At 47.3% G+C, this 25,940-nt stretch overlaps 1 protein-coding gene across 1 annotated transcript in view; it reads right to left on the reverse strand.

Annotated features, from left to right (window-relative positions):
• The window catches only part of LOC146809245 (sialic acid-binding Ig-like lectin 14), a 349,382-nt gene that overhangs the window by 227,902 nt on the left and 95,540 nt on the right, over window positions 1-25,940 (reverse strand). The window contains exon 4 of the mRNA XM_085614320.1: window positions 23,689-23,982. Within this exon, the coding sequence (XP_085470446.1) occupies window positions 23,689-23,982 (294 nt within the window). The remainder of the gene's footprint in view (window positions 1-23,688; window positions 23,983-25,940) is intronic.

Raw genomic sequence — 25,940 nt, forward strand, 5'->3', positions numbered from 1 at the left:
TACATTCTTTGTTGTTCCTGGATACATCTCTGGAATACAATTAAATTACTTTTTCTGGTTCTCTGGATTGGTTTAGTGACTGTCTTTTTTCTGCTTCTGAATGGACGTTAAATCCCAGAATGCTCTGCGGTATATCTTGTGAACTTGGGCCCTTATTTATGAAGGCCTTGCACCGCCGGTACATTTTAAAAGTGACGCACCGGCGGCGCGAGGCCTTCATAAATAAGGCCCTTGGTTCTTAAACTAATAGCATCATCACTCCGTGCATTAAGGGACCTGTCCCTGGTGAACATTACAGCGGTTCCAGTTCCTGAAGGGATTTGTATGCGACAGGGTATCGTATGATGTATATGGTCCTCCTGATTTATTGCACATTCCATATTTGTTTAAAATTTCCTTAAATGATATCATCACCGCTAGTACTTTCTCTGATGATTGGGACCTTGAAATTGCACAATTTGCTTCCAGAATTAGAGCAATCAGCTGCATTTCCTAATGATGAATTGTATGATGGGACAAGTAACTTTGGAGACGTTCTGTTACCAGCATTATGGTCACCATTTTTTACATAAAGCTAGTATCCCACGTGTAGTTTATAATTACACACAATGGGAACACTACCCAACACCACCGAAAGGTAGTTCAAACATATTTGCATAGACGTTTGCTTGTTTTTCAGGTTTTGAAACATCAAACCCAGCCTCCATAGGCGCCCGCTCCATTAGGGCGTAGGAGCGCCCCCCCCGCTGCTTTCTCCCAGTGCAAGAAGCAGAAAATAAAATGGTATTTCAAATGCCATTTTATTTTCTGCTTCTCGCGCTGCGAGAAAGCAGAAGGCAGGGGTATGCCTGGTTGGGGGTGGACGGGTGGGTGTCTCGGGGAGGAGTGGCTTGCACCACTCTGAGTGCCCTGACTGCTTGGTTGGCCTTACAGGCGCCCAGCTGGGCACCGTCCGGGACTCCCCCCCAATCACAACGCTGCCATTGCAGCGTTGTGATTGGCTTACATGAGGGGAGGGAGCATGCCTGTTCCTGAAGCAGCAGAGGTGGCGCGGGACCCGGTCCAGGACCCATCAGGTACATTTTCATTATATTTTTATTTCAATGTGTTCGTACCCCCCACCACCACGTGACCCTCCCCTGAGTATTGTGAGCCGTGAGTCCAGACTTTGGTTCTTTTTAAATTGTTCTTGCTAGACTCAGGTGCTCCAGCCAGAGCTCAAGCGTCACTAGTTTTTCCTTTCTTTGCCCACGTTTTTTTGCTTACCCCTTTAACAGCAGAGGTAGAGGTGCTGACACTGCAGCCTTCTGTACAATGTCGCACGTGAAGACGGTAGCAGTAGGCAGGTGAGGGGGAGGGGAAGTGGCAATTTCCATTCCATGGCGGTGGCTGCACGCGGCGGGTGTGGCATGGGTACTTCGGCAGCATTAAAGACGCGTCACACCACACAGAACACAGAAGTGAGGATGAGCATGGCAGAGGTGCACCGTGCAGCAGTAGCAGCAGGCAGTCAGTCACTGCATTCTCTCACCATTGCAGCAGTGCGATGTCCAAAGCAGTGGAACAGTGCTCCCAGAAGACCCTCTGCCTCTCCGCAGCCCCTGGGCACGGGACAGCAGGGGTTCGGTAGGATGGAACTACTACCACCCTTAGTCTTCCTCCTCTACACATGGGCAGTTTTTAAATATATATTTAATTACCCACTGGGTATTTACGTGATTTGCTAGGAGAGGCTGTTAAGCCGCAGCCGGGGCTCGAACCTGCTTCCCTTGTTCCTGGGTCGGCAGCTCTGGCTGTTAAATTGCACCTTTGCCTCTCATGCAGCACAAGTTCATGCAGCAGTGGGTCTGAGGGGGCCTGACCGGCCCAGTTTACCGCCGGATCAGTCCATCCCATTCCCACAGCTTTGTTTTCGGGTCACTGAATGGGACCCATCCACAGAACAGCAGCAAAAGCTGCACATTTTGGAACTGGTGACCAGGTTCAGATCACGGGTTCTGCTTGACCGCAGGGGATACTGAGAAAATCACTCTTTCCCCGTACCTAGAAACATGTCTAGTTCTCTTGTAAAGCACTTAAGTGCTCTCGAGCCAGCATCGTGCTATACAAAACTGCAAAAATATAGGAAAAAAATCTTTCGAAATTAAAGGGCCATTATTCTCTTTGGGTCAGAATATATCGCCACCTAGAGACATTCATGAGAAAGATGTACTAGTAAGCAACAGTATTTGTAGCGTCCTCCCAAGCCTGGGAGAATACTAATGACCACGCTAAACTCGGGACCAAACTTACTAGTTTGTCATGCAGTGGACCCAATTCTACAAACATTGCAATGCTTTCAAATGGCTCTGCCTGCCTTTCCCCGCCTTAGATTGTCGTGACTGCAGCAGAATTAATCCATTTAAAAATCTGTAGTTTAAACTTAAGGATTTTCATTTCCCCCCTTTCATTTCCCTATTTGGGTGCCGATTCCGATCCTGGAAAAACCGGGTACGAACCGTCGGTCGGAGCGTTTTCTCCATCCGACTCGTACCCAGGAAAAAAATCATTACAAACATGCAAGTACGATTCGTACGGAAACACCATTTCCGTACGAATGGTAAAAAACACCAATCGACGAAAAAATACATACCAATGTGATCCGGGACAGCGCCGATGTGACGTCGGGACGCATTCAGGCTGCGTTTCACGAACCAGGAAGTACGATTCGTACCGACAGCAGTCCGGACGGCAACATTTTTACGGCACCCAAAAAGTGCAGGAAAAGCTAAGTACGCCGCGATGCGAGCAGAATAGGGGGCCCGGTACGCGCCGTCCCCCCCCAGCCCCTCGTATGTACGCGCCGTACCCCCCCAGCCCCCCATATGTATGCGCCGTCCCCCTCCCAGCCCCCCCGTATGTACATGCTGTACCCCCCCAGGCCACGGATGGACACGCCGTACCCCCAGCCCCTCTGTGTATGTACAGAGCGTACCCCCACCCCACCCATGTATGTACGGAGCGTACCCCCACCCGTGTATGTACGGAGCGTACCCCCACCCGCGTAGCGCTGGGGGTCCGCACTGTACATACACGGGTGGGGGTACGCTCCGTACATACACGGGTGGGGTGGTGGTACGCTCCATCCATACACGGGTGGGGGTACGCTCCGTACATACACGGGGTGGGGGTACGCTCCGTACATACACAGGTGGGGTGGGGGTACGCTCCGTACATACACAGGTGGGGGTACCCTCCGTACATACACGGGTGGGGGTACGCTCCGTACATACACGGGTGGGGTGGGGGTATGCTCCGTACATACACAGGTGGGGGTACGCTCCGTACATACACGGGTGGGGGTATGCTCCGTACATACACGGGTGGGGTGGGGGTACACTCCGTATATCCGCTGGGGGGGCTAGGGGTACGGCGCATCCATCCGCGGCCTGGGGGGGGGTACGGCGCATACATACGGGGGGCTGGGGGGGTACAGCGCGTCCATCCGCGGCCTGGGGGGGGTACAGCGCGTACATATGGTGGGCTAGGGGGGACGGTGCATACATACGGGGGGCTGGGGGGGGGGTAGTACGGCGCGTACATACAGGGGGCTGGGGGGCGACGGCGCGTACATACGGGGGGCTGGGGGGGACAGCGCGTACATACAGGGGGCTGGGGGGACGGCGCGTATGCGGGCACATGTCTCCATGGTTGCTATTGAAGTTCGCTCCGTACGGTGTTTTTTCCATACGGTTGTACAATCGGACGCACGGGACGGATCGTACTTGCGCGCTCGGACTTCAGTTTTCCGATTCGTACGTAATATCGTCCGGGGACGTGTTGGACACTTTTCCCGACCCGAGGATGTGTGGGGGAATTTTCCCAATGCGATTCGTATGTATTCTTTCCCATACGAATCGTACTTGGCAGTTTGTACGGTACTTGTACGATTCGTACGGAAAAAAATCCGGATACGATTCGTACGGGGAAATTTTTTCCAGGATCGGAATCGGCACCTTGGTGTCTTATATGCGCTGGTGGTATGCCACCATGGTGCTCCTGTGATTGTTCCTTGCTTCTGTGATTTTCTGGTTTTGCCAGGTTTTCTCTAGGCGTCTGCAGGAGCGTCTGGCTTCTTGGAGTTCTGTGGTGAATGAGGTGGCCTTCAGGGAGCGTTGTCTGGTGGGGTGGTGGAGGGGTGTGAGCTTGTTGGTGCAGCAGGAGATCAAGAGGTGAAATTCCTTGGCTGCGGAGTTTGTGTCGGTCGTGGCACTGGGGGGGTCTTGGAGGAGGGTGCTGTTGAGGTGCTCCTCTGTGACCTTGCTCCAGTTCCTTCGTGGTGGGTGTGGGGCGGGCACAGGTGCAGTGGTGGTGTTGAAGGGCAAATGGACACAGTGGTGGTCCGTCCAGAGGGGCTGGGTGGTGTGGCTGAAGAAGATGTTGGTCCATCCTGCGAAGATTGGGTCGAGGGTATGTCCAGCCTTGTGCTTGGGTGTGTTGACCAGCTGGTTCAGTCCGAGGTTGTCGAGGTTGTCAAGGAGAGTGGTGGAGTCTGGGTTGTCGCGGTTGTCAAAGTGGGAATTCAGGTCCCCGAGTAAGATGTAGTCTGTGGAGGTGATGGTGTAGGATGCAGCGAGTTTGGTGATGGTAGTTGCGGACTGGGTGCGGGGTCCGGTGGTCTGTAGATGAGGGTGCCGCGTAGTCTGGTCCTGGGGCTGGTCTGGATCTGGAAGTAGAGGTGTTCTGTGTTAGAGTGGGGGTCACTCATGCTGGATGTGGAGAGTTGGAGGGGGTCTTGTGTGCGATGGCGAGTCCTCATCCTGAGCGGTGGGGCCGGTCCTTTCTCTGGATCTTGTAGCTGTCGGGGATGGCAATGGCGATGTCAGGGCCAGAGGAGGTGCTAGTCCAGGTTTCCGTGAGGAAGGCGACATTTGGCGAGAGGGTGTCTATCAGGTCCCTGATCTCTATGGTGTGTCGGTGGAGGGAACGCACGTTGAGGAGAATGCACGTTAGGGTTTCAGCGGTGCGTGCATCATGCCGTCCTTTGGCGGTTGGGGTGGTTTTGTCGACGGTGAAGGAGATACAGCAGAGTCTGCATGAGAACTGTCCGTGGGTGGTGTTGGGCGAGGGTCTCTTGCAGTCGGTGAGTCTTCCGGGGTTGAGTGTGTGGAGTGCCGCTGAGTCGTAACGGTGGGCTCCCGGAGATCCAGGATTCCTGCCGCTGGCCGCAGACGGGCGCAGATGGGCTTGCCTTAGGCGCGCCTTTGACGCACCAGTCGCGTGCCTGCTGCACGCAACTGCGCAGCACCCGTCATTATGTAGGGGAGAAGGGAGGGATGTGAAGCTGGGAGGCGGGAGCGGGGCGGTCAGGGGGAGGGGTCACGGGAGAAGTGGCTGCTACAACGGGGGGAAACGGCAGAAAAATGAGTGGAAGAGGGGAGAAGAAAACAGGCACACCAGTGAGGCACAATACCAAGATTAAACAGCAGACTGGCAAAATGTTGTAAAATTAAGAGGCACAGAGCGGAAAAAATCAGGTTTAAACAGCAGTCAGACACAATGTAGTAAAATTAAGAGACAGAGAGAGGAAAAAACTGTTTAGTGAGGATACACTAGATGCCATGATACGTAATGGTTCTCTTAATTCATCAGATCCCAATTGGAAGGGATTTTTTATATGACCTGTGGACACAAACAGGTGCCAATCTGGGTAGCACCGAAGAATTTAGGATCCCTAGGCCTGATCAACGATATGTACAAATAGAACACTCAGGGCTGTGACGTCATATAGTGTTGGGAAGTTTTGCCTTGAGTGGCTAAAGACCTCAACACTTTCCCAGGTAAAGCAACACTTGTCCCTTCTTTCTGATGACATCGATCTCAAGGATTTGTTTTTTAGGTCCCAGTAACCCATGTCAAAAGTGCTTTTTGCACGGAATATACAATGAGCTGTGGAAAGTTTCTCAACTTAAAGCTACTAAGAGATTGAGCAAGATTGATAGGGTTAATTTACAAAAAGGCTTTGGCTGTGGTTGACAATAATATGACCACATTGTCATCCAGAATGTATTCAATGGGCAACATGGTGTCTTCCACAATTGACATAATACAGCAAGACATGCCTATTTTACAACATGGACAGTCACAATTACGGTCAATAGTGACACTACGCTGGACGGTACAGACGTTACGTTCTGGCCATGTGCCATGGCGTTACATCAACAGGTAAATTCTGTTTTCAGCATACGATCTAATGGAAAGACAGATAGTAATGGCACAAAGAAATGTAAAATATTCCATGTTGCACTTTTTAAGATTAGACCAATGACCTTTCACCGTGGCCGAGACACCATCCACTGACTGGATAATGCATGATTACGTCACCCTTCCGGTCACGACTTTTCAATTCCAATATTGTATCCAATACCAACAGGTAGGCAGATTTGAAGCACTAAGGGAAGGATATGTGCACGAGTATCGGGAATTACCATTCAGGTTTAGATGCAGGAATGGGGACACAGAAGTATTTATTAGCAGTTCCGACTGTGAAGATGCCTTACACAGATCCTTAGTTTGCAAGGACAATTCTCTCCCCGGAGCATGCAATGCTTCAGTAGCGAACTTGTCTTGTTATCTGAAGGGTTCCCAAGCTGCCATGATTCATCCTGTGTTCAGGCTGCTATCGAATGGAAGCTATATGATGCTGAATAATCAAGTTTGCTTTGGAATGGAACCGGGCATCGCTTATTTAGTGACGGTTAATCACATAGTCACTGTACACAAGTACTGTTTCCACCTGCCCGCACAGTTAGGGAGGACGCGCTATGGCCTGGATAAACGTTTACAACATAAATTTGATTCACTGAACAAACTGAAAGCCATTTTTTCAAAAGGATGTGGCCTTAACTTCAGCCAAAGATACGTTTGATCTCCAGGGTGCAAGGTACTCGTCTGAGATACAGACATTACTCCACACCAACTTCCCACTGCAATTTGGGGGGCAGGTCCATTGTATCTTTAACATGTCTGATATGAAAGGAATGTGCGCTTTTTAAAATATATCGCAAAACAACAGTTGATGGACAGAATGCAGAACAATGTCATACATTCACCCCAGTACATAGATCTGGGCCTAAATCCATCGTTTTTTTGCTCACCATGCCACTCCAGTTTGAAACCAGCCATATGCAAATAAATCTTGACCCTGGGCCTCATGGGAACAGTCCAGCCCGAACTGCCAAGCCAGGTCCGCCCTGAACTAGAACCAAGCATCCTAGGACCGGTTTCGGGGTCTCACCCATCTTCAGCCAGGATAGCTTGATTCCAGTGGCATGGAGAGCACGGGACTCACGTCTGAGCATACCCGTCCCACTCGGGGTGACAAATGCAAAAACAACAGTTGATGGAAAGAATGCAGAACAATGTCATACCTTCACCCCAGTACAGGGATCTGGGCCTAAATCCGTCGTTTTTTTGCTGACCATGCCAATCCAGTTTGAACCCAGCCATATGCAAATCAGTCTTGACCCTGTGCCTCATTGGAACAGTCCAGCCTGAACTGCCAAGCCAGGTCCTCCCTGAACTAGAACCAAGCATCCTAGGACCGGTTTCGGGGTTTCGCCCCTCTTCAGCCAGGATAGCTTGATTCCAGTGGCATGGAGAGCACGGGGCTCACGTCTGAGCATACCCGTCTTTAAATATATCGGCTCTGGTTTGGTTAGCACCAACCAGACAATTTTTTAAGTTATACCATCTTTCGTACACTCTGTGTTGGGAAGTGTTTTTGGAGGGCTCCTGCTCGTCCAGCTACTTGTGGTTGGAATCCTGATTTTATTTTATCTGCTTTGCAATGGACATCCCAGTTCAAATGGGAATGGAGATAGCACTGTTAGTGCTGGCTTGGCATGAGCGCATGGTACACTGCTTCGGCACACCTCGGCTTCAAGAACTGAACGAGCATTGTTTTTTATCCTTCAGGCTGTCTGGCTTGACTCCATACAACCGGTCTTCTGCTTTCTGCTCTGCAGCCACAAATGCATCCTGGATATATGTCTCACATCTGAATTGATTGCTCCACCCGACATTGAAGTACTGATGGACCCTTTAAAGACCCATGCGTATTGCTGTCCCCAGCGAATTCCATTTATGATGAATGCATTCTTAGAGGCACCCTGGGATGCTTCAGCTCCTAGTGATGTGACCAACGGCTCTGTGGAACACTTAAGGTCTACAAAGCCTCCCTCAGCGGCTGCTGTGGGAACTGGATGGAATCACCTTTGCTTCATAAACATGCCTGTGGGAATGTCTGTGGTTGTGAGCAACAGCAATGTTGCGTCTACAACTCGTAACACAAAAATATATTGGGAACAATTTGGGCTCTTTTTTAAACAAAATGAAGCAAAACAACTTTTACTTTCTCTAGACACCATGGCTTTCTGAGTTCTTGGGATCTCAAATGATGTAATGACTTTTTAATAAATATTTTAAAGAGAAGCCCACTTTTAGATTCTTTTAAGAGTAGTTCTTAACATTTTAAAAAATTGTCTGCTGGCTTTTTAGATATCGACCGTTAGTATGAGGAGTGGGTGTTATATTCCTCGGTTGGGCTCATATAGCGAAGCAGCTTATTTCTTACATTGTCCTCACAGATAACATTTTCAACTGTGACCCTTTGCACATTTTTGCATGCACCACAATGGTGGATTAGTTGCCCTGAAACTAAACTTGTTTACACATCTAGCTTCAGACACCATTATCACAAAGCCCTGAACATCATGTTCAAGGTCTTGTTTCGCACTATGTTCAAATGCCATCTCTATCTTCAGTCACGGGGCGAGAGGGCTATCTACATATACATAACGCCGCTAATCCATACACACACTAAAAGGCTGCTTTCTATTATAAAAGATGAGCATCCCAATAGATTAGAAGAGGAGGCACCTCCACTGACACTGAGGTAACTGCATGCTGAGAAATCACCATGCAGCGATCTAACATCTCGTGAGGGGTGTCCAGTTCGTGACCAAGACCGGGTCCTTCATTCTATCCCATCAGGTAGTGGGTTTGTATCGTCCCTTGGGGGGATTCCTGTCTCTCCACCTACACATACTGTCGGTACACTTAGAGTAGGGTTTTCATCGTAAGAGTACGCTCAATTACTGCCTTGTTTTATATGCCTGCATATATACATTGTTTTAGCACCATGGTAGAACTATAATTACTATTTACGCTTTTGGTTCTAGTAATCAGGTTTATCTGCTTAAGCATATTGATCATTACAGAAAACGTACTTTATGAAAGAATAAAGTTGGTTCAATAAAACGTATTGAACACGTCCCACTGTGTATTCTCTGTATACTTCTCTGAGAGAAAGTAAGCACGAGGGACTGAGAGAAAGATGCTGTACTGTTTCCACGATCACTGAGGGGTCAGGGTTGTCATGTTTAGTGGTTGCCAGAAACCATTCACTCCCTGGTAGGTTTGGGGGGCTCATGCTGGCACTGTGAGCTAGCTGGTCTATAGGCCAACATATCCTAACGCGGTGAGTGAAATCAGTCTTGGCACCAAGCCCCTAGTTTATGTTGTCAAAACAATGCAAAGATCCTACGGATTAGTAGGAACTACACAATACTCTGTATTCGAATTTCCAAATGTTTGAGTACTTTTGATTGCCTGGTTTAAAAAGGTAGTGGATGTCTCAGCCACATCTACCGTTGTTTTTGTTACTTTTAACTCTGCCATTATGTATTCTAGAGTTAATGTTGTTGCTCTTAGTATCCACAGAGGTCTGTAAGAAATTCCTCTTAGCGCCCCCATTGACTGCATCAGAAAAGAAAAGTTGTAAGGCTGTCTTGTTCATCAGAATATATAAACTCCTTTTTAGTTTCTTGCATTGTTGTTGCCTTAGAACATTAGAAACATCTTAAGTGGTCAGTATATATGGTGTCTTGTATTTGTAAGTAGCAAATGGTTTCCCGCTAGGAGCTCTAGGGTAGTGCCTTAAAATAAGTAGCAAAACAAAACACTGTTCAGTTATGATAAGTACTGTCTGTCAACTGGTTGGCAGCAAAGAGATGGGAACGTGTAAAAGAGTAGATGGGATTTTGGAGCTCGATAATCTCTGTAAATATGGATGTGCCTGACTCAAAGTGGAATAGGAGGATGGCGCCAAGGTCTTTAAATGAGGTCAATTCCAAAAACAATTGAGGCCTATCATCTTGGAATAGGAAACACACTTAGGGCCTGATTACCATGCAGTTCGGAAATCATTCCAATCGAATCGGTTTGGGAATTGTTTCCGACCGACTCGGATCGGGAGAGTCCGAACGACCAATTACGATGCATCCGGATGCTTCCAGATACGATTTGGTGGGACTCCCATTGACTTCAATGGGAGTCTATGTTCCAACCGAATGCATAGGCTCCCATTGAAGAAAGGGGTGGCTGGGAAAAATCGGGCACCCTGTGTCGGGCACCCCCTCATGCCTGCCACACTGTGCATGACTAGTAAGGGGGTCCCATGGGTACCCCCTCGGGCCCGATTGGTAAGGCTCTGGATGCAGGCGGACCCACTACGGGCCCCCAAAGTCTGATTCAGACTGCCGATTCGAGTTGGACGGCACGATTCGGAAAGGCTGTCCAAACCCAGCATCGTAATCGGTCATTCAGAAACGTGTCCCGTAGAGACGTAGGTGTCTGCTCTGCATGGCTCACACATTCATAATGCCATTGGTTTCGGATTAGGATAGTCCTAACTTCTAACTCGCATCGTAGTCAGTCGGTGAGAAACCGTTCCGATTCAGTCAGAAAGACACGTTACCGATCCAATTCGGACAGAGCAAATGCTGTTAGGAGGCCTTCCAAACTGCATCTTAATCGGCCCCTGATTTGTGATCATTGCTCTATATGTTGTGTATAACATAGGTATAGTGAAATAAAACATGAAGGCATCATTGTCATAATATTATTTTTGATATAGGGCATAGGTTCAGCTAAGAAATCAGTTGTCTTTTTGTGGCCAAGCCCAACCCATTATTAAAAAACTAAACATAAATTGAAATATTCTGTCATGTTTAAACATATTTACCTTTTCTAAAAAAAATACTTTTAATAAAAATGTTACTTATTTCAAATTAAGTATTAAGATAACTTATTCATATTGACTAAATATAAATTAAAAATTTAAATTCTAGCAAGGGTGGCATTTTATCCAAAGTTCTTTATAAAACAATATTTAAACATTAAATTAATGTATCATAATTATTCAATTATTTATTCAAAGTTTAATTTGATGACTTAGTGTGCTCTAATGTGTTCATGGATTAGATCAAGGTTAATAAAAATTGTTTTCATTTAATTTCTAATTTACATTAAAATATTGTTTGTTTTAAAAGAAAATAATTAAGGTAATTATTTTCCGTATACTTTACCATAGAAGGATCTTTTCCCCAGCGATAGAAATCACTGCCTACAAGTCAAAATGTACTTAGTGTCAGCGAGCTTTGCTACGTAAGACTGTACTTAGGCGTAAATCTACACTCTGAAATGGTGAATAGCAGAAAAGTGTGGATTTGCACGTAGGCGCAAGAGTAAACTTACATGTAAGTTATCAACATGTATGAATTTACCTTTGTAATTAAGACTGTCTGCAGAACCGGTTTGGAGTGCCTTGTCGAAATACACCCTTTGTGTGGAGAGATGCTCCTTGCAGCAGTGTATTCCACAGACTTGAGTACCCACACCAAAGGCACAAAGAGATGTGAAGTTTGGCTATCAACAGCCAAAATGATCAGTGATCAGGAAAAAGACAAAAGGTTGGTCCCACACACAGGATGCCGTCCTACCCTTCACCCCAACATCTAATCAGTGGCAGTGCTCAGGAACACTAATCAGCAGCTCTTCTCTGCAAAAGGAACTCATTTAATTTCTAAAATTGTCCTGTTTCCTCTTTCGTTACATCAGTGTATAGATCTTCTCCCTATTGATTCAAGAACGTCAGCAATACCCTTCCACTGTCAGGGAAAGGATCATCATTTCCATCTTCTGCACAAGAACAGGCTCAGTGTTTCCAAAATGGAACCTGCAGGCCTCCACTACCCTGGTTCCCTAATATACATAATGTATATACCACAGAGACCACATGCACACATAAGTATAGCAAACACTTGGGATGTTGGTCCTGTGATCCGAACTGGCACATAGAAGGGGAACTTTACATGAGAGGGTCAGTAGATCTGCACTCTAGTAACACAGGTAAAGAGGTCTTGTAAGAGGTACCCATTTTTTTTTTTAACTTTATTTTACCAGTTTCAAAAAGATAACATCCATCTGCAGTGTCTTGTACAGCTATATGTGACAGTGCTTATACAGCAGAAAATCTAAGTAATTCGCCGACTACACCCAAAATCACAAATATTCCAATTTTCTACTCAGAGTGAAACATTAAGTCAGCAATCTTGTGATCAACTCACCCTCTTTTTAACCAATCGTATAACCTGCATGAGTTTGCCAGAATGAAAACATGGAAACATGATTCATAATTGCATAGTTGTTCCCAGCTATCAGTACTTCTTCAGTTTAGCCTATCACAGTGTGTACCAGCCCATGTTCAAGAAGCGAGGCAGGTTGTGACTCTGTAGCTGATGTATAGTGTTTCAATGGGCCCCAAATGTCCCTCGGGCGGGACGGTATGGGAAGTCTAGAGGAGTATAAATCACAGTTGGTGTTGCAATACGCAAGGCCTTTTTAGCCAGTCCATTAGTGTCTGAGCTGCCTTGCCTCTCCATTTGAGTGCTATTTCCCTCTTGGGCAGAAGTAGCCCTATAGCAGTGTATTTCCGGACAGTCATTGGTATGTTTTTCACATAGCCCAGCAGAGCGACCGCTAAAGTGCGTTCGATGTCTAAGTCTGTCATTTCCCCTAGTGTTTGGAAAATAGTGGCCCAGAAGGCTTTAATTGCGCCGCAGTTTCAGGAGAGGTGGGCAAAATCCGCACTTGGAGATTTACACTTTGGACAACAATGGGGTTTTTCTGAGTCAAGCCTGTGTGCCTTCACGGGGGTAATGTAAGTTTTATGCAGGAATTTAAAGTGTATCAGCTTTTGACAGCTATTCAGGGAGACCTCCTTGGTCTGGCTGCAACACACCGCCCACTGGTCGTACAGAATAGGGTACCCCAGACCAGCATCCCTGGAAGCCCTTAGTTTGGAGCCATTTACAGGGTCTAAATCTGCACATTCCCTGTACATTTTAGAGATGAGATGTTCCCCTCCAGCACTGTCTAGAACAGCGGACAAAGGAGTGAACGGATTAGGTTCCAAGGGGAATCCAGGGACAATTGCCCTCAGTGCTGACCCTAGGGGCCCGATTCACAGAATTAACTTAAGACAAAATCCTAAACTTACTACTTTTGGTATTCACAGAATGCACTTACTACTTTAGGTATTCACAGAATGCACTTACTACTTTTGGTATTCACAGAATGAATTTACGACTACTAACTTTCTGTCCGCACTCGGGCCAGAAATTCCGGCCCGGAGGCGGAGCTTCCGGCCCGGAGGTGGAGCTTCCGGCCCAGGGGTGGAGCTTCCGGCCCGGAGGCGGAGCTTCCGGCCCAGAGGTGGAGATTTTGGCCATGGCTAAATCTCCACCACCGGCCGGAATCCCCACCTATGGGCCGGAAGCTCCGCCCCCGGGCCGGAAGCTCCACCTCCGGGCCAGAAGCTCCACCTCCGGGCCGGAATTTCTGGCCCGAGTGCGGACGGAAAGTTAGTAGTCGTAAATCCATTCTGTGAATACCAAAAGTAGTAAGTGCATTCTGTGAATACCAAAAGTAGTAAGTTTAGGATTTTGTCTTAAGTTAATTCTGTGAATCAGGCCTAGGTGATTAAGCACACATTTGTCCATGAAGGAGGCGTCACTGAGCCTGACACCCTCTGAAACAGCAAAAACATGCCCATCGGAATATAAGTCCCCCACAGTGTGCAGGTCATATTTGGAAAAAGTGCGTTGTATGATCTTTTCACATGAAATGGGTATCCAGCGGTTGTTAGGGATCGGTAGACCCAGAGAGTATAGCACTGGGGAACCCATAAGCCTAATCAGCCTCTGCCATGCCCAACTAGTGGTGGAGACCATCTGGATATCATTCGGGTCTCATGGGAAACCCAGTGGTAGCACCGTGTTAAGTGCATCGGGTAGGACCAAATCGGCCTCCGGACGTAAATACGGGATTCTTGCGTCAGGGTGGAACCAGGAGTGGGCATAGCTGCACTGCGCCACTAAGTAGTAGAGCTGAAGATTAGGACCCCCCAAATCCTCCCCTGGCAGTGTCATCACCCCCCAGTGGACCCTAGGCTTTCTGCCTTCTCAAGTCAGCCGGATAAGGTGGGTGCGTAATGTCATGAAAAAACGATTCGTGAGTGGAATAGGGATGTTCTAAAACAAATAGAGGAACTTAGGAAGAACAATCATTTTGATCAAAGTAACCCATCCTGCAATTGAGAGTGGGAGTCGCAGCCATCTGTCCACCAGCATTTCTACTTGATGAATATCTGTGCCATAGATTAGTAGAATTATTTCAGAGGTGTCTAGGTGAATGTTAATCCCGAGATATTTAACCAAATCTGTGCTCCAGGCAAGTGGGAATTCACAATCCCATCTTACCAAACTCGAAGTAAGGGGAAATATCACAGACTTGTGCCAGTTTACACCAAGGCCAGAGAGCCTGCCAAATCTAATAATCTCTCTGATTAGCGGGTCAACATTAGTCTGTGGGTCCCTACCGTAAATAATAATGTCATCTGCATAGAGTGACACCAGAAGAGGCCCTGTGTTGAACTGGAGTCCTCTCTGTAAATGGCGCTCCTGAAACTGTCAGACAAGGGGATCCATTGCTAGTATGAAAAGTAAAGGCGATAAGGGGCATCCCTGCCTGGTTTCTAGAGATGGTGTGAAGGAACGAGAAAGTGTGCCATTTAAGCGGAGCCTGGCAGTAGGGGCGGAATATAAAAGGGCTGTGAGATCAATGAACCCCCTGGGCATACCCAGCCTGTGCATTACAAATAATAACAAGCATTGGCATAGCCAATAGGTCTCGCCTTTGGGAACTTATAAGAGTTTAGCCAGAGATATTGACTTTATCTATGTCTTTAAGCTGTGCTGTACAGAAGTTTGCAGCATGCTGAAAAGTTATAATAAAGAAGTGTCAGAAGCATTTTTGTTACCTTAGATATGACCAAAAAAGCATTGTGTACAACTAAACAACCATATTAAAAAAGTATTAAAAATAATGTCTTGAGTTTTTTTTGTCCTTTCAATGCTGACAACTTGTATCTGCCTGTCCCAATGGTTGCTTGATGCGTTTTCTTTTGTTATGGGGGGCATAAATAACAGGAGGGTGAAGGTCAGTCAGTCAGTCAGTGAGGGTGAGTGAGAGAGTCAGTCAGTCAGTGAGAGTGAGAGAGTTAGTCAGTTAGTGAGAGAGTGAGAGTCAGTGAGAGTCAGTCAGTGAGAGTGAGAGTCAGTCAGTGAGAGTGAATGAGAGTGAGAGAGTGAGTCAGTCAGTGAGTGAAAGAGAGTGAGTCAGTGAGATAGTCAGTCAGTGAGAGTGAGTCAGTCTTTAAGCGAGAGTCAATCTTTTAGCGAGAGTCAGTCTTTTAGCGAGAGTCAGTCTTTTAGTGAGAGTCAGTCTTTTAGTGAGAGTCAGTCAGTGAGAGAGAGTGTCAGTCAGTGAAAAGAGTCAGTCCGTGAGAGAGAGTCAGTCAGTGAGAGAGACTCAGTGAGTGAGTCCGTGAGAGAGAGTTCGTGAGAGAGAGTCTGTGAGAGAGAGAGTCAATGAGAGAGAGTGTCTGTGGAGGTCTGTGAGAGAGTGTCTGTGAGAGTGTCTGTGAGAGAGTGTCTGTGAGAGAGTGTCTGTGAGAGAGTGTCTGTGAGCGAATGTCTGTGAGAGTTTGTGAGAGAGTGTCTGTGAGAGTCTGAGAGAGTGTCTGTGAGAGTCTGAGAGTGTGTGAGAGTCTGAGAGAGTGTCTGTCAGAGTCTGTGAGAGAGTGTCTGTCAGAGTCTATGAGAGAGTGTCTGTGAGAGTCTGTGAGAGAGTGTCTGTGAGAGTCTGTGAGACAGAGTCTGTGAGAGAGTCTGTGAGACAGTGTCTGTGAGAGAGTGTCTGAGAGAGTGTCTGTGAAAGTCTGTGAAAGATTGTCTGTGAGAGAGTGTCTGTGAGAGGGTGTCTGTGAGAGGGTGTCTGTGAGAGAGTGTTTGTGAGATAGTGTCTGTGAGCGAGTGTTTGTTAGAGTTTGTGAGAGAGTGTCTGTGAGAGTCTGAGAGAGTGTCCGTGAGAGTCTGAGAGAGTGTGTGAGAGTCTGAGAGAGTGTCTGTGAGAGTCTGTGAGAGAGTATCTGTCAGAGTCTGTGAGAGAGTGTCTGTGAGAGTCTGTGAGAGAATGTCTGTGAGAGAGTGTCTGTGAGAGTCTGTGAGAGAGAGTCTGTGAGAGAGAGTCTGTGAGACAGTGTCTGTGAGAGAGTGTCTGTGAGAGAGTGTCTGTGAGAGAGTGTCTGTGAGAGAATGTCCGTGAGAGTCTATGAGAGTGTCTGTGAGAGTCTGTGAGAGAGTGTCTGGTAGAGTCTGTGAGAGAGTGTCTGTGAGAGAGTCCGTGAGAGAGTCTGTGAGAGAGTGTCTGTGAGAGTGTCTGTGAGAGTCTGTGAGAAAGTGTCTGGTAGAGTCTGTGAGAGAGTGTCTGTGAGAGAGTCTGTGAGAGAGTCTCTGAGAGAGTGTCTGTGAGAGAGTGTCTGTGAGAGAGTGTCTGTGAGCGTGTCTGTGAGAGAGTGTCTGTGAGAGAGTCTGTGAGAGAGTGTCTGTGAGAGAGTCTGTGAGAGATAGTCTGTGAGAGTCTGTGAGAGAGTGTCTGTGAGAGTGTCTGTGAGAGTGTCTGTGAGAGTCTGTCTGTGAGAGTGTCTGAGAGGGAGAGTCTGTGAGAGATAGTTTGTGAGAGTCTGTGAAAAAGTGTCTGTGAGAGAGTGTCTGTGAGAGAGTGTCTGTGAGAGTGTGTCTGTAAGAGTGTTTCTGTGAGAGTGTGTCTGTGAGAGTGTCTCTGTGAGAGTCTGTGAGAGTGTGTCTGTGAGAGTGTGTCTCTGAGAGTCTGTGAGAGTGTGTCTGTGAGAGTCTGTGAGAGTCCGTGAGAGAGTGTCTGTGAGAGTCTGTGAGAGAGTGTCTGTGAGCATCTGTGAGAGAGTGTCTGGTAGAGTCTGTGAGAGAGTGGCTGTGAGAGAGTCTGTGAGAGAGGGTCTGTGAGAGTGTGTGTGAGAGAGTGTCTGTAAGAGAGTGTCTGTGAGAGAGATTCTGTGAGAGAGATTCTGTGAGAGAGTGTCTGTGAGAGTGTCTGTGAGAGAAAGTGTGAGAGCCTGTGAGAGAGTGTCTGTGAGTGTGAGAGAGTGTCTGTGAGAGAGTGTCTGTGAGAGTCTGTGAGAGAGTATCTGTGAGAGTCAGTGAGAGAGTGTCTGTGAGAGAGAGTGTGAGAGAGTGTGAGAGTGTCTGTGAGAGAGAGTGTGAGAGTCTGTGAGAGAGTGTCTGTGAGAGAGTGTGAGAGAGTGTCTGTGAGAGAGAGTCTGTGAGAGAGTGTCTGAGCCAGTCCCCCAGGTTCCTGTCCATAATGAACAGCATCAAAATAGTTTTCTGGTAGAAAAAATACCTCATGGCGAGTGAAAGGAACACCCCAAGGGGATGGGGCATATATGCATTATCATCCCCACATACGTCTTCAAGGAACCAGTGCCCGCTTATGGCTGCTGAACAACTAGTGTTTTTGTGTGAGGGTCTTAAGAACAAGACTGGGAAGCAGGGGTTGGTCCGTGAGCCGTGCGGGTGAGTGATGCAACTGCTTATGCAGTTCTGGGTGCTGCTAGAGGATCATAGGATTGGTAGTTTTTACTGATGTCAATGTACTATGAGCCATCAATGCAACAAATACAATGCCTACAAGACTTGCATCTCAATGCATAATGCGTTTCTTAAGAAGGTTGATACGGCAGAAATAAACTTTTGTTTCTATTGTTCTCAGAATAGCCATCATTCATATAGCAATGTAACCCAAACAGGGGTCTAGTACACGGGGCCCAGTGCAGTAATACCCATTACATGACAAACAAGCATTGGCCGCGCAGCCGTAAAAGTAACGCCGCGCGGCCTCAAAATGAAATTTAAAAAAAAAAAAAACGCGAGTGGTAACGCGAGTTAAGCGCACAAGCGCGCGCGACAGGAAAAAGTGCTGTTCACGTCGCGCGCACTTGTGCGCGTAATAGCAAGCTGGTGGCCGGCCTGGAAAGCACTTTTAAACCACCTACTAAATTTCTTGCAAGGGCAGCGCATGCGCTGACTCTAGCGAGACCTAAAAAGGGCCACTCCAAGGAGTCAAATGTAGGCCTGTGCTAAAATTCCGTTCGCGGAAATTGCGATAGTTTGACATTTTCGCGTTCCGCGGAGAGCGCGAAGATGTCAAAATTTCCGCAATCCGCATCTTACCGGAAATTATTTTCTTGCCCGCGCTGTAAAAAAAATACATTCTCGCGTGCACGCGATCACCTTACCTGAATCCCCGCGTTCGCCGACAAGTTTTCCCGATCCGGTCGCGTTCTCCACGAGATGTTGGATTGTTGGTAGCCATTTGCGCTGTCTCGTGTCAGTTCGCACCCGCAGTAACGTCATTCGTCACGCGATCACGTCTTTCTTCTCGCGATCATGCACCGCGAGACAAGTGAAAACAAGATGGCCGCGCCCGTGAGCAACCACATGGGTAAGTTGGCGAGCCGCGACCACGCAGAAAATACCGCAACGGGCGGGAAAAAAACTTCAGCGTCTTTGCGATATTTCCGCGCGTTTGCGGAGATTTTTATCATTTTCGCGATAGTTTGCGAAAGTGAATTTTGAAAATTCCGCCCACCCCTTGTCAAATGCCTTCTCCATGTCCAACAGGACTGCAGCTGCTGGAATTGCCGGGTTAATTCTGTGTATGACAGCAAACAGCGTGCGAATATTCAAGGAAGTGGATCTGTGGTGTACAAATCCAGATTGGACAAGGCAAATTGTTTTGTCAAGTAGTAGAGCAAGCCGCAAAGCGATCATTTTCGCTAAAATCTTGTAGTCTAAATTCAATGATGAATGTGGCCCATAAGACCCGCTCAACAAGGGGTCCTTACCAGGCTTGGGCAGCAAAACAATCACTGCCTCTCTGAGAGTGGGGGGAAGTTGTCATCGTTCTAGGGCTTCATGGTAAACCTCGAGAAGTTGAGGGGTCAAATTGTCTTTGTATTGTGTATAAAAATCACCTGTAAAGTCAGCGAGGCCAGGAACAGTGGATCCGTTTAGAGCGTTGATCGAGCTGATGACTTAATCTAAAGAAAAGGGTTCAGCAAGGAAGTCTTGCATGTATTTTTTCATGTAGACCAAAGCTCAGAAAAATAGTTGTCTAGCTCCACAGAATTGTGCACAATTTTGGACGCATATGAAGTCTCGTAATAGGCAACGAATTCCGCACAAATCGCAGGCGTGTCTGTGAGGAGGTGTCCCGCCTCAGCGTTAAGTTCTGTGATATACGATTTGGCATACTGGGGGGCGCAATATTGATGATAAGGTGTAGGCCAGTCTCTCGCCCTCCCCATACCTGTGTGCTGTGGCATATTTGCTCAGGAACTGGGTTTCCCTTTCTGCTGTTTCTCGAAATTCAGTAAGTAGTGCTAATCTGCGTTTTGAACCCTCCGAATCAGGGGAGAGCAGCATTGCAGAATCTATTGATGTAAGTTGCTGCTCTATACGGGCTAAGGTCTCCCTGAGGTCCTTCAGCACTCCAGCATGTTTTGTAATTGTAACTCCCCTGATGTAGGCCTTGAAGGCCTCCCAAAAAACCGCCCAGGTGTCCACAGACCCCATGTTCAATTCAAAGAAGTCTTCAATTGCCTCCCTGATCTCTGAGTGGAATAAGTCATCATCTAAGGCTCTGCCCGGGAATCTACATTGGCGTTCATGACCTTTCGGCCTGGGAATACATATTTGAAGTATCACTGGGGAGTGGTCCGAGTATTTTTCGGAGAGAGTAGTGGTGGTCTTGTACCATGTTGATGGTTGTGGGGCAATTAACCAATAATCTAATCTTGTCCACGTGTCGTTTTGAGCTGAAAAGTGAGTGAACCCTGCGGCACAGGGGTTGCGCCTTCTTCAAGTGTCAGAGAGATGAAGTGATTCACACATGGTCAGCAGAGCACGACGTGAGTGAGGTTTAGTGTCTGCTGAAGCATAAGAAGCATCTAGTGATTGGTTTAAAAGAAGGTTGATGTCTCCCCCCAATAGAATGCAATCAGTACCCATGCGTAAAATCGTGGAATGTATTTTAGCTCCTGAAAGAAGTCAAGGCAGTCAACGTTAGGGGCGTACAAACAGACCAGTGTCACAACATGGCCCATCAATGTCCCCACCAATATAGTGTATCGGCCTTCACCATCTGCATGGCTTTTGTGCAGAGAGAAGGGGAGTTTCTTATGAATCAGTATCGCTGTGCCCCGAGTGTATGTGCTATAGTTAGAAAAAAATGGTGTGGGCCCCAGCTGGCAGCGAAATGAGTGGCATCCCTTTTAGGCAGGTGCGACTCCTGTAAGAAGGCAATATCTACTTGGTGCCTTTGCAAATAGTCCATTACGGGTTTCCCTTTTCTGGGGTTGTTGAGCCCCCTGACATTCCAAGTCATAACCGAGAGGCTGGAGTGATAAGTGAGATTAACTGATGCTGCCATTGGGATTGGTGAGCCGTAGGACAAATGTGTAGTGAGTGACAAGTAAACTCTGGGTGCTGTACAAACGGCTGGTAATCAAAGCGTAGTTAACAATTCGTGGAACACCCCCACCCAGCCTTGTGTCCCAATACGCAAGAAACCAACCCAATAAGACAATAACCAAATGCATCCCGTAAACATCCCAAGTGGAAATGCAAATATACAAGACGATACATTACAATCAGTGATTTTACCAATGTGCTATGCACTTGGGGGAGAGGCAACACTCCAACAGCGCCCAGCTTCCTAGAAACATTAAGAGAGATAATGGCGATTCTGTCTCAACCTATGTAACTCTATTACCATCATATAAAAAAACTGCTATTTAAAATTGTAGAAGAAATTAGTCATGGGTGAATAGTTCCACGCTGGCCACAGAGCCGCTATGGTGGGGGGGAGATACAGCAATATTGTCTTTCTGCTGGCTGGCAGCTTGTTTGTAGGATCTGCAAAATTCCTGAACTGCGGTACGGGGGTCAAAGATGCGGGGACGCCATTAATGTCAACTCGCAAGTTTGCTTGATATAGCATCCCATACCATAGAGTGGACTTAACGCCTGAGTATTTACTCCTCGCTTCCTGAACCATGGCAGTGAAGTCAGGATAGAGTGCACTGTGGAGCCCTGCCAGGTAGGTTCTCCTCGTTTCCTGGCTAGGCGTAATGCATTGTCTCTGTCCCGGAAGTTCATTATGCGCGCAATGATGGGTTGTGGCAGCTATCCTGGGTTTGGGCGGGGGCCCAATGAACGATGAGCGTGTTCAACAACAAATCCTGAGGTGAAGGCTTCCTTGCCAAAAATGTCAATGATCATAGTTTCAACAAAAAGATCTATCTTTCCCGTGTTCGCAGATTCAGGGACCACAAGGTTGCGGAGATTATTGCGCCGACTGCGCGCTTCTAAATTTTCGTTCTTCATTGCTACATCTTTCAACATTTTCTCCATGCCTTCAAGGTGTTTGGTGGTCTGTGCTGCCCCGTCTTCAAGATCCGAGGTACGACCTTCAACTGTGTCCAGACATCAGTAGGGCATGTCGAGTTTGGCCCCCATAGTGTCAAGACGTTTGTCTAACGTGTCAAACCTGCTACCAAGAGACTGAAAGTCATCTCTCAACTCAGTCAGCAAGGAGGCGTGGGTGGCTACAGTGTCTGCTGCGGTGGTCGCCTCCTGCCTCCCCTCTGCAATGACGCCGATGGGGTCTTGAGCCCTGTCCACCGCTTTGCCGAATGGTAACATTCTCTGTTTGGGGTCTTTTTTGCCCATACCATCATACATAAGTGCAGCGAAAGAGAACTGCAGACTGTAAATGTAGAATGTGCCCGGACCAGTCAGGAAGAGCGTCGATGCTGCGAGAAGTATGTGGCAGCGTGGCATAGGGAAGGGCTGGCAGCGTGGGGGCAAGCAGTAAAGAAACGCTAATTTCGAGCTGCAGTGCGAATAGGATAGCGAAGAGCCAATCTAGCCAATCGCACTGAGTGATGGATGATTGCGTAGGCTTAGGTACATCAGGGGTGGACCACTTAACGGATGTGATCCCGTGTCACCACAGAGTTAGGCAGTGCAAGGGGAGAGTTGTTTTTGCCTAATTCCTGGTCACAGACCGGTGTGCCACGCGGCCGAATCTCCGACCGAGGGGAGTGCGGCGTGCTCTGTTCAGGCTTGGTCCAGTAACAGGATGGAAGACCGGGAGCAGAATCACTGTAGGTGATCAAGTGATCTGTGGAGCACACCTCCGGTCATGGTCAGTGGAGAGCGGTTGACGGAGTGTCTCCGGCGGGGGCCACGTCCCCCACCCAACAGACCTGAAAACGGAGCCAGGTGGCTGCCACCCAGGCTTGCCCAAGGACCCATTGATGGCAGCGTGCGTGCGCCCCCAGATCTAACCGGGAAGGGGGGGGAGGGTGCTCGGCAATGGTAGGTTCGGGCCTGATAGGGAGGGGAGGACGGCACCGCAATCGAAGCACTCACCACGAGATGGTGATCAGCGGGCGGGGGGCCCCGTAGCTGCTTCCTGGACGCCACGGGGTCGAAACAGGGCCAGAATGGCCCAGACGCCATTTCAGGCGGCGTCGAGATGGTGGCACTAGCTCCTCCCCCAAGTGCACCGGAGCCGTTTTCTCCCGTGTGCCAGCCGCTACGGAGGTTCGAAAAGTCACCAGTACATAACCGCAGCTAGAGGATTCCCCAGGTGCATTTTCACACCATGGCAGTCAGGATTGCTGGAGACAGACGATGCCGACTGGGATGGCCTGACGGAGCTTCAGAGTCGTGCGCCCATCTTGGTCTGTGGCTTGGCCACGCCCCTAAGAGCTACTAATTCGTAAAAGATCGTACACTCAAGCCACCTCTTTACATGCTAAACACATAACAGGGATGCTAATCAACTGTCAAACAGATGAGGGCATACTTGATGTGCCCTGCCAGTTCACAGGGCAGATCCTGGATCCTACGCATGCAAGGCACAGACCCAACCCATTGCGCAAAATCAAAAACCAGGCTAGGAGATACTCACGCTTAGTTACTTCAGGCAGTAGAAAATGACTCTACACCATGAAGGGGACGTTCCCATCCCACAAGGATGAAACCATAAAAAAGTCTGTTAAAAAAAAATAATCTATTGTTGATGCCATTTAAAAGAATTTACACTTTCCTGAACAGCACATTTTTCTATTTTGTAAAAAGACACACAAAATGTCGCCATGTTTTCGCTATTTTCTCACTTCTCTCCGGGGAAATCCACTAACACAGGGTCTCAAACTTGGTACGGATACTCTTCTTGAAACATGACTTTGTTCAGACTGATTTTTCAATCCCCTTCTATTGGGAACCACGGTAACAACATGTGACATCAATCTATTACCTAAATAAATATGTAACAAATAAAGGCACAGGTACTCACATCTTATTGCCATTCTGAGTGTTCTTTTTAAGGTTATATTCTCTGTGTATGTAGCAGCGCACTGTAAAGATTTCCCGTGTTCCTCTGCCATGGGAGTATAGTATATCTCAGAGACCACCTTCCATCTGCCATTACTGAGGTCTTCAGTATAACTGCGGACATTGCTGTCCTTCCAGTCCCAGCTCAGAGTGGGTGGTGAGGATGGGCAGGTGTGAACAGCAGAACAGGTGATTTTAACAGGTATTCCTTCAGTCATCTCTCCAAGCTCACCTAGGGATATCTCCTCTGGGCGATCTACACAAAACATTAAAAGTAGAATTTAGCGCCAGGTATTGGGGTATATGGACTAGTAATATGCACATTCACTAAGACTGTTTAGATCTGTATCTATCTGTAGGCGAATCACTTCCAAAACTCCTCATGGGAAACATGCAGTTTTACCTGTTTACAACTCACCCTGGGCAATGAACTTCTCTCAGAGTTTGATTTGTTAACTATGTGTAGGGAAGTCAGCTTCTAAACTGCACCTACAAATGCTTTGATAAAGCAACTTTACAAGCAGATAACCAATTCACAAAAGTGAACTTTGATATCAGGCAATGAGAGAGGTGATGATTGTGGGGTCCCTATTAACCTAGGGGGAGGACCAAGCAGATGCTTTGAACACAAAGAGTATATCATGTTGAACGATTCAGCATTGAAACCCTTTCATGAAGCTGCAGTTCAGCTCTTTGTAGAATTTATAGTATTTGCTCTCAGCTCAGGGTTTCAATGCTTTTGTATTTGACTCATGAGGGACATCTAGTAACGACTAGTGGAACTGCAGCTTGATGTAATAATTTCAATGCTTTTGCATTTGACTCGTGAGGGACATCTAGTTACGACAAGTGGAACTGCAGCTTGATTCAATGCTTTTGCATTTGACTCGTGAGGGACACCTAGTAACAACGAGTTGAACTGCAGCTCTTTGTAGAATTATTTTGATATCGGATCCTATAATATTTACTGCCCACTGCTAATCTTGTCCCATAATGCTTTGCAGGGCCTATGGTTGGGATGGTATTTTTGCCCATAATAACTGTGCTTGGGGTGGTCCTAAGAGGATGGGACCATCACTGAATCATTCAGCAAGATGTGCTCTTTGTTTTCAAGGCATCTGCACGGTTCTCCCCCTAGGTACTCCGCCAACTACGCCCATACTTAATTACAACTCACTCTCATACTGATTCGGTACTGGAGAGTCTAAAAGGATTTCCGATTTGATGGCTCTATTGTAGTTTTAACAACTTGATAAATGTCAATAATAACAACAAGGCGCACTGATGATACGGCCAAGTAAATAGAAAACATCCTAGCAATCAACTGTATGCATTTGACTATCAACTGCATTAATGCCACAGGGGAAAAAATACAGCATAGGATTCATAAATACTGGTCAGGGGAGATACCAGCATGGGGATAAGTATTAGGAAAAAATACTCAACCCGGTGTTTTGAAATATTCACACAGTTTTACAAAATGTTTAAAATGTTGCTATCGACTACAGTATTCCCACATAATTTGTAGAAAATGTATTTGGACACATTTTCATGAGCAAACTGCTCGGGCCGGCAATTGCTTTTTTTGGTTTTGTTTGTTTCTGCGTGGGGAAACAATCTGGTTCTAAACCCAGGCCGGCTTTGAGGGTGCTGCCCTTCCCTTGCCACACTCGAAAGTGGGTGTAACGCTGAGGTGTACACCTGACCTTGACAAGAGTGGGAAGGACATAGGAAGAGACTTGTGAAAATCATCTTTGCTTGTGTGTTCATAGCAACATACAGCCCTTGCGAATAGTGCAGGTCATGCTGGTTGTTAGCTGCCTTCTGTGTGGTTAGTTTATGGTTGAAAGTATAAAGCAGCGCTCTGCTTGTAAATTGTATCACCACGAGCACCCAGGGTGTCAACATGGGGTGCACCTCAGACTCTAAAACAGGTTTCCTATATACATATCGGCGCCTGCGTTTACCGAATATAAACATGAAGGCGTTTATGAGACTTCCGATATGAATGAATGAATGAATGAATGAATGTGGATTTGTAATGCGCAACTTAGCCCAATGGGCGTCAAGGCGCCTAACCAGATAAAACTGACTTAAAAAATAAAATAAAAAACTAAAAGAGCTTACTGGTAGGCTTTTATAAAATACCAAGTTTTAAGAGCCTTCCTGAAAAGGGCCAGAGAGGGTTGCGACTTGATCTCCAAAGGGAGATCA

This window comes from Triturus cristatus, chromosome 7 (genome assembly GCF_964204655.1).
Source record: "Triturus cristatus chromosome 7, aTriCri1.1, whole genome shotgun sequence".
Taxonomy (NCBI): domain Eukaryota; kingdom Metazoa; phylum Chordata; class Amphibia; order Caudata; family Salamandridae; genus Triturus; species Triturus cristatus.